Source organism: Gallinula chloropus, assembly GCF_964237585.1.
Source record: "Gallinula chloropus genome assembly, chromosome: 21".
Classification (NCBI taxonomy): Eukaryota; Metazoa; Chordata; class Aves; order Gruiformes; family Rallidae; genus Gallinula; species Gallinula chloropus.
Window position 1 is genome coordinate 4887134 of NC_140106.1, and position 14154 is coordinate 4901287.

The 14154-nt window shown below is 67.6% G+C and overlaps 3 protein-coding genes across 4 annotated transcripts in view; all 3 read right to left on the minus strand.

The window, feature by feature from the left end:
* Nucleotides 1–2282: 2282 nt before the first annotated feature.
* Nucleotides 2283–4691, minus strand: LOC311199912 (peptidyl-prolyl cis-trans isomerase A). Its single transcript, XM_084274054.1, has 5 exons — nt 4585–4691; nt 3236–3266; nt 3042–3130; nt 2713–2885; nt 2283–2605 (listed from the first exon to the last, which is right to left on the minus strand). The coding sequence occupies exons 1-5, from the start codon at nt 4651–4653 to the stop codon at nt 2470–2472; spliced, it is 498 nt and encodes a 165-aa protein (XP_084130180.1). The 5' UTR covers nt 4654–4691; the 3' UTR covers nt 2283–2469.
* A 580-nt stretch (nt 4692–5271) lies between these two features.
* ZMIZ2 (zinc finger MIZ-type containing 2) lies at nt 5272–12655 on the minus strand (the record flags this gene model as incomplete). Its single annotated transcript, XM_084274048.1, is given in 22 exon segments — nt 5272–5818; nt 5956–6174; nt 6293–6468; nt 6553–6797; nt 6918–6986; nt 7077–7144; nt 7226–7383; nt 7555–7660; nt 7741–7951; nt 9073–9217; nt 9613–9784; nt 9875–9940; nt 10051–10224; nt 10306–10560; nt 10642–10834; nt 10924–11126; nt 11230–11344; nt 11448–11500; nt 11503–11517; nt 12401–12424; nt 12426–12625; nt 12628–12655. Coding segments are annotated over 22 exon segments (3003 nt in total). The 3' UTR covers nt 5272–5710.
* A 1287-nt stretch (nt 12656–13942) lies between these two features.
* The window catches only part of OGDH (oxoglutarate dehydrogenase), a 39740-nt gene continuing 39528 nt past the window's right edge, over nt 13943–14154 (minus strand). For both annotated transcript variants that reach the window (XM_084274047.1, XM_084274046.1), the window contains exon 23: nt 13943–14148. In XM_084274047.1, coding sequence (XP_084130173.1) covers nt 14028–14148 — 121 coding nt within the window. In that variant the 3' untranslated portion in view covers nt 13943–14027. The remainder of the gene's footprint in view (nt 14149–14154) is intronic.

Here is a 14154-nt window from a genome sequence, read left to right on the forward strand (position 1 = left end):
CCCTCAGGGAGGTCTCTTGCACCCTGGGGGTGCCAGGTGACGTGGGATGCTTGGCCCACTGGCCACCCAGCTCTCCTGATCTGGGCACCAGATGATGCCCAGTGACAAGTGAGACAAACCAGCCAGGGCTCCACAGAGCATTCCCCACCAGTTGTGCCATGCAAGGGGGATGATGCTGCAGAGCAGGGTGTCTGGCCAGGGGAATGAGGAGCCAGAACTGCAGGGGACCCCTCTGGGAATCCTTTGGGGGACTCTCTGGAGGTCTCCAGTGTCCATAGGAGTTCTCCTGAGAAGGCAACCAGTGTCTGCTTGCCTTGGGGTCTGGCAAGGAGGACGTTGCCACCTCTCGCCAGGAGAGGCCAGCACCCCCTAGCAGACAGGGACAGACGTTGGGACGGTGTCCTCACTGCCCCCCAGCATCACCTCGGTGCAGGTGCTCTCTGCCCTGTGTCAGGAAGCTCGTTCAGGGAGGTGGTCAAGTTGGGAACCTGAGGGACAGTGAGGATGGTGCCTGTGGTATCTGGGGTGCTGAGCCAGGCAAGTGGATCATTGGTGTTGGTGTCACCTTGGAACAGCCTTGGTAAAGGTGTCTGACCCCTGTTGAAGCAGATTGATGGGCTTTCTCTGGGGCTGCTGGGTTGGTCACCCTGGCTGAAAAGGCAAACACACCCAACCTAACCCATGCAGGCTTTTCTCAGCTTGGCCACCCACCTGCAGGCTCTGCCAACCCGCCCCCAAAACTCAACTTCAGGCTTCAGTGGGGTGCTGCCAGTCTCAGACAAGCTGATGGGGGCTGGAAGCAAGGATGCTGCATCCTCAGTGGCTGCCACATCCTTGTTGGAGCCTCTGGCAGCTTCTGGGCCCCATCAGGCAGGGTGTGAAGAGCCCAGTGCAGGGTGGCAGGGATGAGAAGCACGTAGAAGCTATAGGGTCCCCCTGGACCACTGCCCCAATCCCATGGGCTGTTGGGGCACCAGCATCCCCATCACCTCCTGCTGTGCCCAGGCAGGGGTACAGGGAGCAGCCACGAGGAGTTGCACCCCAAGGGGTACCTGCACCCTGTGGGCCAGCTGCAACCCACAACAGAGGGGAGCAGCCCCACACCAAGGACCTGCACCAGCTATCCCGGGGCCCTGGCACCCTCATCAGATGGGGCCTCAGGCAGCTGGTAGGTGATGGGTGGAACTGGGCAGGCTGGACAGGAGCTGCTGGAACAGCAGGGCAGTCAGACCCCCGCTTGAGAACCGTGTAAGGGGACGGGGCTCCTCCAAACCCGCTGAACGGCAGAGGAAGGAGAGAACATCGGGCTGGGGGGCGGGTCAAGAAGGACCACGAGGACCCTTCTGCTTCAGAGGGCACCGGTTGCACCAACCCCCTGCCGCAGCCAGGGGATCCCACCTCGCGGCAGAGCACAGCCAGAGCCCCAGCGCCTCCTCCCTGCAGCGCTGAAAGCCCCCCCGGCCCTCGGTGCCTCCAACAAGCACCCCCACACCCCTCAGTGCCCCAAACAAGCCCCCCCCACCCCTCAGTGCCCCAAACAAGCCCCCTCCCCCCCTCGGTGCCCCAAACAAGCCCCCTCCACCCCTCGGTGCCCCAAACAAGCCCTCTCCCCCCTGGCAGCTTCCCCAGGGCCAGGCCCAGCCCCGCGGGCACTCAGGAACCCACCCACCCTCTGTGCAGACAGGAGGGGCCAGGACCCCCTCACCAGCAGCCCCAGCACAGCCCCAACACTGGGCCCAGCTCCAAAACAGGACAAGGGGTTGTGGGCAGCACAGCACCCCACAGGGTGCAGGGATCTACCTCCACACCCAGCTCCTGACCCCACAGGAACCACAAAACTCTCCCCAAAACCAGGGCTGCTGGTACCCCAGCAGCCTCCAGCCCAGACCCCCCATGCCCACTCCTCCCCCCCCCCCCCCACCATTAGACTCAGCACTCTGAGGTGGGAGGGGGCACCACCCTCTCGTGCCTGAGGGAGACCCCCACACGTGCAGGGGTCAGCAATGAGGGGGGGGAAACAAGTTCCCTTCCCCACACCCCAGAATCACACCCAGAGTTGTCAGGACCTGGAACAGGCTGCCCAGGGAAGGGGCTGAGTCACCATCCCCAGGGGTGTTTAACAGAGGGTAGAGGTCCTCAGGGATCTGGGGTTAGAATAGGGCAGGAATGGTTGGACTTGATGATCTAAAGGGCTTTTCCAACCTGGTGACTCTGTGATGAGCTGTGCCAGGACACCCCCCCCACACACACACATCCCCCCCCAGTAAGAGCAAGGGGGCCACTGTGGTTTAACTCGTTTTATTTAGTCTCAACAAGGTAACTGCGGCCTGGCTGGACCATGCACGTGGGGCTGAGACCCCGTAGAAACGCAGCAGTTAAGTGGGGAGGAGCAGGGTGGGATGGGGGGGTGAGCTGCAGCAGGGTCTGGCACCCAGGCTGCTGAAGGAATGGTCAGTTGGAGAGGAGCGTTCAGGAGAGCTGCCCACAGTCGGTGATGGTGATCTTCTTACTTGTTTTGCCGTCCTTGGAGCCGCAGCGCTCCATGGCCTCCACCACGTTCATCCCTTCCTTCACGCGGCCAAAGACAACGTGCTTCCCATCCAACCTGCAGGACAAGCAGCCAGGCAGGTAGCACCCACTGCTCCATGCAGGGAACCTGAGCACTGGGAACCCCCCCACCCCTCTCCCCTAAACTCAGCCCCCTCCGCTCACCATTCAGTCTTGGCAGTGCAGATGAAGAACTGGGAGCCGTTTGTGTTGGGGCCGGCGTTGGCCATGGACAGGATGCCGGGGCCCGTGTGCTTCAGGATGAAGTTCTCATCGGGGAACTTCTCCCCATAGATGGATTTGCCTCCAGTGCCATTGTGGCGTGTGAAGTCCCCACCCTGTGAAGCAGCAGTCACAGGCTAAACCAGGTGCAGAAGGAGGCAGAGCCACCTTCTCACCCCACACCTACCAGCCATCAACTCCAAAACCCATGCAAGCACCAGATCTCCTTGCCCACCCATCCACCTCCCTGCTGTGGGGGGAGCACCACGCACCTGGCACATGAACCCAGGAATGATTCTGTGGAAGCAGGACCCCTTGTAGCCAAATCCCTTCTCACCAGTGCTGAGAGCACGGAAGTTTTCTGCACAGGAAGAAGAAAATCACAGTGAATGGTTTATTTTGTCTCAAGTTAGGGAGAACATCCAGTTAGGTGGAGCTACAGCACAGCCAGTGCTGCCTTACCGACCTGCTGTCTTGGGGACCTTGTCTGCAAACAGCTGCAAAGAGAGGACAGGCTGTTAGTCAGGGTAAAGAGCAGACACCACCCATGGGGGCACTCCCAGCCCACAAGGATCCCCCCCACCTCGCTGTGTGCAGCCCAGGGATGCCTGCCAAGAGGTGGATCCCAGCCATGCCTACGCCTGCAGAGCATTCCCCACCTCATGCTTTCAGCTGGAAGCATCTGTAAACTCTGAACTAACAGCCACGGCATCCGACCGAGCTTAAAATATGCCACATGGCTCCTCAGCGGGGCAGATGCTCATTCGTTCCGTTGGCTGGGATTTAAATTAACAAGTTTTTTGGCCTCCAGCCTGCCCAGAGAAGAGGGCACACGGCCTCCCGACGGCAGCGGGAAGGTCTCTGGGCCGCACATCCGCATGGCGAGGCGCTGCCAGGCGGGAGCGCGCTGGCCGTGGGCGCTGCGACAGCCGCAGCGCTCCCCGGCTGGCGGTGCCCGGCCATAGCAGGGATGTTTCTGGCTGCCGGGTGCCCGCTCCGCGGGGCGCGAAATGTTTCGCCTCCGCGGCGACAATCCGGCCGGGATGGGCTTGCCAGCGGCTCTCCATCCCCATCGGCCTTCCGAGACTCCGGGAGCGCCAACAAGCATCACCCGGTGGGGAAAGGGGAGGGGAAGAGGGGGGGGGGGGGGGTGTGTTAGGAAATCCACGCGGTTCGCTCCGCATCCAGGAGGCTCCGGGGGCCGCCCCGTGCGGGGGGTGGGGGGGGCACGGGGACAAAATGGCGGCGCGGGCAGCGCCGGCCCCAGCCCCGCAGTACGGAAAACGCGTCGCAGGGGCCGCGGGGCGGAACGGAGCCTTCCCGAGGCGGCAGCAATCCCCGCTGCGGCGGGCCAGGCCTCCTACGGGGCGGGTGTGGAGCCCCGGGGCTGCCGGCCGGCCGGGGAGGCGCGGCGGGAAACGCCGGGCGGCGGCACTGGCTGCCTGAGGCGCTGCGACACGCCCCAGGCCGGCGGCGCGGCGAGACCGCGGCAATCCCGGGCGCTGAGAGCCGCATCCCGCTCGGCAGGGCCAGGACCTGGGTCCTTTGTTCCCGCCACGCCGCTGCTGGGCGGCCGATACCCGCCGCCCCCCGCAGAGCGGGAGCCGCGGCCACGTGGAAGCCCCGCGGAGCGACCCCCCCCCCCCATCCCCTCCGCGCCCGCACTGAGGCGGCGCCCCCCGCCCCTCCCCCCCCCACCCCAGAAACGGGCCAGGCGAGGAAATGGCGGGTCTCCCCCTCCCCCACGCGGCCCCGGCCCCCCCCTTCGGTTCGGCCAGCCCCCCCCTCCCCCTCAGCCCGCCCCACACCCCCCACCTCGAAGGTGACACGGCCCAGGGGCTCGCCGTTGGCGGCGATATCGAAGAAAACGACTGGGTTGGCCATGGCGGGAGCGGGCAGCGGCGACGGGACCGTACGGCGGGCGCGGCGCAGCAGAAGGAAAACGGCCGCTCGCCCCCCTTTATATAGGGCTCGGGAAGGCCCGCCTTCCCCGCGGAGCCGACCAATGGCCGCTGGCCCTGTGGCGGAGTGGCGGGGTGGCTGGCCAATGGGCACCGCCGCATTGGAAAAAGGAGGGGAGGGGGAAGCGGGGGCGGGGGGCGCGCGCGGCTCCGGCGGCCGGGCAGGGCGGGGCGCGCATGCGCCTTGCGCAGGGGGTTGGTGCGAGGAGGGGGCCGCGGAGCCGGGCCGGGGGTCTGGGCCTGGCGGCGGGGCTGCGGGTCGGGCCAGGGCGGGATGCGGGGCGGTTGCGGGCTCTGCTCGGGCCGGCCGGCCCCGCTCCCGCTTTGGAGGAGCCCAGAGCCACCCCCCGCTGCCGCCCGGGGCACGGCAGCCGCTCCCGCCGCGCTGCTCCAGGCCTGCGGCTGGTTAATGATTGATGGCGGCGGGGCCGCCTCGCCCGGCCGCGGCTGCCCCGGGGAGGGGGCAGGATCCTCCCAGGCAGCCCCGCAGCGGGGGGGCAGAGGGGCCGAGGCGGGCACAGCCTTCCCAGCGACACGAAACCCCACCAAAACGAGATCCTTTAATAGCCAGCAGTGAGAGACCGTACAGGGAGCCCGGCGGGGGCAAGGGGGGGGGGGGGGGGGGCAGACCCCGCAGCCCCAGGCCGGGCCTGTATGTTACACAGGGAAGCAGCGTTATGCACATTTATACAGGGGGTGCGGGCCGGCCCCAGAGCAACACACTTGCCTTTAAATACGGGGGAGGGAGGGAGGGGGGGGGGGCGTCTGGGGAGGGGCAGTAGTGTTTCTACACTATGTACAGCCTTGTGCTTCTGGGGTGAGTGAGCCTGCTCGCCTGTCCATCCCATCGTGTCCCTTCAGGAGAAGCCCCCTTGCTGGGGAGGAGGGGCCCGGTGCTGCAGCAGACAGAGGAAAACACCAGCGCTGCCCACCCCGCAGCCCCGCGGTGGGGTCTGGGGGGGATGGGGGGCAGGGATGCCTCAGTTGTTCTCGAAGAGGGAGAGGAGGTCGTCGTTGCTGCTGCTGGGGAGGTCGGGGGGGCCCAGGTAGGAGAGCAGCTCATCAGGGTTCGTCAGCTCAGGCAGGAGCTGGGGGCAGCAGTGTGTGAAAACCAGGCTCCCCCCAGCTCCTCCCCACTCACCCTGAAGTCGACAGGGTCCCAAACCGCCAGCTGGACCCCCAGCTGCGTGTGCACATCCCCCCCACCCCCCAACCAGGTACTCACATCGAGTGCAGGCTCTGATCCATCCCCGGGCCCAGCCATGCCGGGCACAGGGGGGAAAGCAAGGTCGGTGGCATGAGCCGGGCCAGGGACTGGCGGGGGTGGCCGTGCCGGCGCGCTCCGGTGGTGCAGGGGCTGGGCTGGCTGGCTGCCTGGAGGGCCGTTGTGCAGCCCCGGCTGTATGGGGCCGTGGGCTGACTCCATCCGCCCTGGCGGGGGCAGCTAGGCCAGGAGAGAGCGTGACAGTGAGATCCTCCCTTCACTGGGACCCCTCCCCCCAGACTGGGAGATGTGGGGGCCTGGGGAGGAGCACCCCCCCCCCACCCACAGCCCAGCTCACCTGTGTGGAGAGAGGGGGTGCAGGGGGCTTCTCAGGGCCCAGGAGGCCACCGGGGATGTCAGACTGGTAGGATATTGGGGGGGGTCCTGGTGCAAAGTCGCCCAGCGTCGGTGTGCCGGGTGCACCAGGGGGTGGGAATGGTTCTGGGAAGCCCCCTGGTCCTGGAAAGCTGGAACCTGCAGGAGGAAAAGAGGCAACTGGGCAGGGGAAGACACAAGATGGACAGGGCCCACCCCTGTCCCCCACGGGCTCCCCCATACCTGGGGCACCATAGTCAGCAGCAGCACCCGCGGGTGGCGGTGGCAGGGCCGGGAAGGGCGTGGAGCCGGGCCCCAGGGCCGCAATCATCTCCATGATGTTGGGCAGCACCATGTGCGTGGGGCTGAGGGTCCGGCACCGCTTCAGTGCTGGTCCCTCCGGCTCCTCCTTCACGTGGACATCGGGTTTGACTGGGACAGGTTTCCAGCTGCAGGTCGGGTCGATGGTGATCTCCTCGTGCTCCGAGCTGGGGGCAGCAGGGTGGCAGGGGAACTCAGGTTGGCAGGGGGGTGGGAGGAATGCAGCAGCACGGCCTCCCAGATACGCCAGCCAGGGGCAGATGGACAGACAGAGCGGGGACACTTACTTCTGGATGTAGATCAGGATGCCCAGCATGTACTGGTCCACCTCCAGCCCCTCCAGCAGGGCTGTCTTACTGCAAGCAAGGAGAGGCAGGATGAGAGCAGGGTGAGGGCTGGGAACCCCTGGGGAAACAGGGACATGGCTCCACTGAGTCCCCACTCACTTGCAGACAGGACACCGCCATGTCCCCCTCTCACAGTTGAGCTGCAAGTAGGACTCCAGGTCAAAGCACTGCAGGGAAGAGCAGCAAGTGAGCTGGTGGAAGAGGACACACGGACAGGAGGCATCCCCCGCCTCCATCGCTCCCCTTACCTGTATGTGCCGGCAGTCATGGCCCCTGGCTGGGAGCTGAATCCTCCGGAAGGTGATCGGGCACTTGAGGGACACCTTGATGGCTGTTTGCTCCACACCATCCTCACCATTGGGCCCCGGGGTTCCTGGGATGGTCCCACTGCTGAAGTTGCGCTTGACTGGGAGAGGGGTGAGGAGCACCAAGGGTCAGAACCGGGGTGGAGGTGGCACCATGGTGGCTCATCACCCCCAACGTGCTGTAGCCCCCAGCCCAGGGTGTCCCTGGCACCATGCTGCAGCCCCCATCCCCCAGGACCTGGCTGGCCAGGGGTGCTGGCTGCAGTGCTCACTTTTGGTGATGCAGTGCTCAGCAGGGAGCAGGCGCTTCTTGATGAGACCCTGCAGCACTGAGCGTACTGAGGGCCGGTGCACCAGCTGCAGGACGAAGAGGTGGGACTGTGGGGAGAGAGACAGAGGGACTGAGCCCCAGCCCCAGCGCCCGGGCTCGCACCCCCAGCCTCTCCCAGGTGACTCACACAGCAGCAGGCAGTGACGGTGATCTGGATTGTGTTCCTGCCGGGCTGGCAGACGTGCTTCAGGTAGAGTGGCTTGTGGGAAGTCTTGTTGTCCCCACGCTCGATGGTGAGCGGTGTGGCGTTGACGCTCACCTGCACAGAGGCTGGCCAGTTGGTATTCATCTGCCGGTCCTCATGGTGGTAGCACTTGAACTGCAGCTCCAGGTCAGGCCTGGCGGGGCAGGCAGGGATGTCAACCCCCTGGCCAGGCGCCACCGTGCCGTGCAGAGCCATGCTGGGCCAAGCCATGCCACACACCATCGTGCCACACGGTGCTGTGCCACGCCGTGCCATGCAGCGCTACACCATACAGCACCGCACCGGTGCCAAGGCATGCCAAGCATCGGGCACCACACAGCCCCACGCCACGCTGAACCGTGGCATGCACTGCCACACTGGCCATGTCACATGCCATAGCACCACACAGCCCCACGCCACGCTGAACCGTGGCATCACACCACCATGCCATGCTGAACCATGGCATCACACCACCATGCCACGCTGAACCATGACATCATCCAGCCCCACACCACGCTGAACCATGACATCATCCAGCCCCACACCACGCTGAACCATGACATCATCCAGCCCCACACCATGCTGAACCATGACATCATCCAGCCCCACACCATGCTGAACCATGACATCACACCACACTACACCCATGCTGAATGATGACATCACACCACACCATGCTGAACCATGACATCATCCAGCCCCACACCATGCTGAACCATGACATCATCCAGCCCCACACCATGCTGAACCATGACATCATCCAGCCCCACACCACGCTGAACCATGACATCATCCAGCCCCACACCACGCTGAACCATGACATCACACCACCACACCACGCTGAACCATGACATCATCCAGCCCCACACCACGCTGAACCATGACATCATCCAGCCCCACACCACGCTGAACCATGACATCATCCAGCCCCACACCACGCTGAACCATGACATCATCCAGCCCCACACCACGCTGAACCATGACATCATCCAGCCCCACACCATGCTGAACCATGACATCATCCAGCCCCACACCATGCTGAACCATGACATCATCCAGCCCCACACCACGCTGAACCATGACATCATCCAGCCCCACACCACGCTGAACCATGACATCACACACCACGCTATGCTGAATGATGACATCACACCACCCCACTCTGAACCATGACACCACACAGCCCCACGCCATGCCACAGCGCGCTGCCACACGGCACAGCGCAGCCCCCCGCGCTCCGCCACGTCACACCCTGCGGCCCCCCAGTGCCCCCACCTCATCATGAGGGTCTTATAGACGGAGTCGCGCAGCTGGAAGACGTGGTTGCTGACGGCCAGGTTGTGCTGCAGGCGGAAGGGCTCCAGCACCACCCCGTCCCGCACCGGGAAGGTCAGCCGCAGCTCCTCCCCGGGGGCCGGCCCTGCGGGACACCGTCAGCGGGGACACGGCACCCGACCCCGCGACCCCCGCCCGGCTCCGGGGCACCCCGGCCCCGCGGGAAGCTCCGCCCCCCGCCCCGGGGGCTCCCCCGATGCCCCGCCCCAGGCCCCGCCCCCAGGCTAAGCCACGCCCATCCGCGCCTCTCCACCCGGTCATCTCACCAGAGCCCCGCCCACTACCCCAAATCTGCCTTCTCATTGGGCAACGCCTCGGAAGCTCCGCCCCTCTGGAGCATGTGGCCCCGCCCCCTCCCCCGAAGCCCCTCCCCTTTCCCCTCGCCTGCTCCCCACAGCGACCGCCCTTGAGCCCCACACCGGGGCTCTGGGGTCTCTCGGCTGCGCCCCCACCCACCACCCCCCTCCCCGAGACACTTACCCGAGGGAGACTGGTGCAGAGAGGTGATGCTGGGCTTCATGTCCGGCAGGAAGGGCGACTTGACGTCCTGCCCAGGAGACACGTAGGGGGGGATGGCGCTACCCGGCGTCATGGGGGGCGTGGGGTTCCCAGCCAGGGGTGAGCTGGGGTATCCTGGCAGCGACCGGCCTGGCTGCAGAGGCACAGCACATCCTCAGCGCCCAGCCAGGTCCGCACTGCCCCCGCCCCACACACACACCCCCTACCCGCTACCAGGACTCACCCCATTGATGGCTGCCTGGCTGTAAGTGCCAAAGCCAGTGCTCTGCCCATTGAACTGCTCAGCCGGCTGTGGGAGGAGGACAGGCCCAGGGGGTTTGCACCAGGGGATGGCAGATGCACCCCGCCCCCAACACACACACACACACCCACCACATCTGTTGTAGTTCCTCTAGGTACCTTGTAATAGGGTCCAGCGCTGCCCGAGGTGGAAAGGTACTGGCCCATGCTCTGCTGCAGCCTGTGGCCAGGGTAGGAGGGGGACGGAGTGGAGGGCTGGGGGGCGCTGGGGGTGTACTGGGCGCTGGCTGCAGCATACTGCCCGCCCTGGAGGTACTGCTGTGCTGGGTATCCCTGAGGGGTCAGGGGGTCAGCACCAGCAGTGGGGAGACAGTCCCGGCTCGCCGCATCCCCCCTGCCAGTGCAGGTGCTCACCTCGCTGGAGTACGCCCGCTTGATGCCCTGGCGTGGAAGCTGCTGACTCGGGGGGGGGCCAGGGTAGGCGTGCTGGGGCATCCGCTGCCCACCGTAGAGCGGGCCAGCGCCGGGCACTCGTGCAGGGCTCATGTTCACAGGGGAGACACCGGAGGGAGCCAAGACCCCCGCCATGCCAGCCGGGCTCATGCTGGCGGGGCCACGGGGGCCGGCATGGGGCAGGAACTGGCTGCTGAAGGGTTGCCCAGCTCCTATCTGCAGCAGGGAGAGAGGGGAGTCATGGTGGGGCGGGGGAGCCACCAGCTCCCTGGCTTCACTGTGTGGATGGGCTCTTACCGCGCCGTACTGGCTCAGCTCTTGGCTCTGCTTCTCCTGTAGCGCCGCCACCGTCGCCGTAGCCGTGGCCGTGGCTGTGGCAGCAGCAGCAGCCACGGCGGCAGCGGCGGCTGCCTGGGTGAAGTCAGCAGGGGACCGCCCGGCATGCGAGGGGAGCCCCATCCCACCGGGGCCACCAGGGCTGCCGGCATAGCTGGAGGATAAAGAAGCAGGGAAGGGGCATATGGCAGCCCTGCAGTGGGGGGACACGGCCCCAGGACAGGAGGGCGCAGGGCTCCCTACCTGGCAGCGAAACCTGGCCCAGTGGGGTAGGCACCACGGCCATAGACGCCCGGCTGCACGTAGCCCTTCCCAGACGCCCCCTCAGCAAAGGGCTGCTGCGGCAGGAATGGTGGTGAGCTCACGCCCGAGCCGGTGCCAGCCATACCGGGCAGCAGCGGGGTGCTGGAGCTGCTCCCCCCAGGGCCCATTGGGCTGCCAAAAACCTGGGGAGGGTGGGGTGGGGGGGGGCTGCAGGTGAGACAGGGGGCAGCCATGGCCACGTGCAGGGGGCTGCCCGGGGTAGGAGGATGAGGATGCTCTAGGTACCTGGCTCTGGGAAGTGTTGCTGACACCCCAGACGGTGGTTACCACAGAGAGGGATCCTGCGGGCTGATTGGTACTTGGTTGCCAGGGAACAGCCTCGTATGCAAATGAACCATCACTAAAAAGAAAAACAAATTAATTAAGATGAAGGATGGGGGGGGGGGGGGGGGATATGGAGGCTACAGACCAGGCAGCAGCTGGCCCGGGGTGCTGGCACTCACCCGTGGGGTGTGGGCGGCAGGGAGGGTTTCATGGGGTTCATGGAGTTCATCGGCAGCGGGTGGGCACAGGCTGGGTCTGCCAAGGCCGCGGGACGGCGTCACCGGGGCTGCGGGAGGCAGAGGAAACCGCGGCTGAGGGGGCGGCCGCCCCCGACAGCAGGAGCAGGGGAACAACAAGGACCCCGGCGGGGCCGGGGAAAGGACAGGCCCGGAAACCTGACTGGCTTCCCCCCCCCACACCCCAACCCCGGCCTCCAGCGCTGGCACTGGGCGTCCTGCCCGGGGCTGGCACGGGGAGCCGGCCACCAGCGTGTGCCCGCCCCCACCGCCCCGGGGAGGATGGTCCGTGCCCCCCGGGGAGCCCTCCCCGTGCTGGGCCCACCGCCGCTTCCCCGCCCGCCCAGAACCCCCCCCGGCCCCGGCTCAGCCCCCTCCCCCGGGCCGCGGGTTTTCCCTCAGGCCGCCGGGCGGGGGGATCCACGGGGACTTTCCGGAGCGAGACCCGCAGGGGGACGCGGCCTTTCCCCCCCCCTCCCCGCCCCGGCATCGCCCCCCGCCCCCGCTCGGGTGTATTTCCAGCCCTGACCAGCAGCCGGGAGGGGGGGGAGGGAGGGGGCGGCCCGCGGGGTCACCCCGGCGCTTTCGGTTCCCTCCCGGCCCCGCGGGAGGGCGGCAGGACGGGACCGCTCGGGGGACGGACGGACGGACGGACACCCCACCGCGTCTCCCCCCCCCGGTCCCTGGAGGTGCCACGAAGGGGCCGCCGGCTCCGGGCGCCCCCCCGGCGGTGACAGCTCGGCCCGGCGGCACAGCGAGGACAGGCCGCGGAGCCGCGCTCCCCCCCCTCCCTCCAACCCCCCCCCATTGCCATGGCAACCGCCCCCCGGCCGCGGCGGGGAGCGCAGCGGCGCGCGGGGCCGCTTCCCGCCCGCCGGGCGCTGCCCCCAACTCACCGTCGCGAGCGGCCCAAGATGGCCCTTGGCGGCGCCGGGCGCGCGCGGCTGCGCGGAAGCTGCGCGGGATTTTCAGCCCGCGCGTGGCCCCGGCTCCATGGCGGCGGCGCGGGGGCAGCGGCGGGGCGGGGCGCGGGGAGCGCGGCGGCGGCGGGGCGGAGCGCGCAGGGGCCGGGCCGAGCCGAACCGGGCCGAGCCGAGCCGAGCCGAGCCGAGCCCGTGCCGCCGCCGCGCACAATGGGGCCGCGAGCTCATCAATATGCACGGGCCGCCCCGCCCCGCCCCGCCAGGCGCGGGCAGCCGAGCGCCGAGCGGAGAGAGGCGGGGAGGGGAGGGGAGGGGAGAGGAGGGGAGGGGAGAGGGGAGGGGGGGGGTTGTGCGCGGGGGTGCCCGTGGCGCGGCGGGGCGCGTGTAACGGCGCGGGTGGCGCGGCGCCTGTGCGCGCGCAGGGCGACGGGGTGTGACGCGCATGACACGAGCCTGTGACGCCGGGAGGGGGACGGGGGGGGGACGGGGGGGGACGGGCCACGCGCGCGTGTGGGGCCGCGCGGCGCTGCACGGGGCCCCCGCGGGCGCGTGACGGCGCCATCCCAGCGCGCGGCCCCACCGCGCGAGGACGCGGGTGACGCGGAGACGGGACCCCCAGGGAGCGCCCAGGGCACAACCCGGCAGCGAGACTGGGGGGGTGGGGGGCGGGGGGAACCGACCCGGTGGAGGGGGGGGGCTGCTCCCCCCCCCCCGGGCAGGGAACCGGCCCGGGGCAGCATCCCCAGGGGCGGCCGGGGCTGCGATGCGGAACTGACCCCCCCAGGGATGCGGGGGCAGCGGCTGCTCAGGCTGGGGAGAGGCAGGAGGCGCCAGTACCCATTGTACACCCCATCGCACCCCCCATCGCATCCCATCCCATCCCATCCCATCGCATCCCATCCCGTCCCGTCCCATCCCATCCCATCCCATCCCATCGCATTGCATCCCATCCCATCGCGTCGCATCCCATCGCGTCGCATCCCGTCCCGTCCCATCCCGTCCCATCCCATCGCATCCCGTCCCATCCCATCGCATCCCATCCCGTCCCATCCCATCGCATCCCGTCGCATCCCATCCTGTCGCATCCCATCCCGTCGCATCCCATCCCGTCCCGTCACATCCCATCCCGTCCCATCCCATCCCCTCCCATCCCATCGCATCCCGTCCCATCCCATCGCATCCCATCCCATCCCGTCCCATCCCACCGCATCCCATCCCATCGCATCCCATCCCCTCCCATCCCATGCCCTCCCATCCCCTCCCATCCCACCCCCATCCCATCCCATCGCATCCCATCGCATCCCATCCCATCGCATCCCACCCCCATCCCATCGCATCCCATCCCATCGCATCCCATCGCATCCCATCCCATCGCATCCCACCCCCATCCCATCGCATCGCATCCCATCGCATCCCATCCTATCCCATCCCCCCCAGGGAGAGCTTCGGGACCCGGGGGCCAGCTCCCGGCCCCTGGTGCCCATCCAGACAAGACGCCAGGCGCGGGTCCTGGGGTGTACAAGGTCTGTAGTTAAGGGGGGAGAGGGGAGGTGAGCGAGGGACACGTGGCCGGGCACATGCTGCCGCCGCGGGCGGGCGCTCAGGCCAGGTCCTTGAAGGCCTCCAGGTTGAACGCCGTGTCCAGGAGGCGCTGCAGCTCCGTCAGGTGGGTTTTCTTGTTGCCGGTGGCAGGGGCAGCTGCTGGCTCCCGCCCTGCATACCTGGGG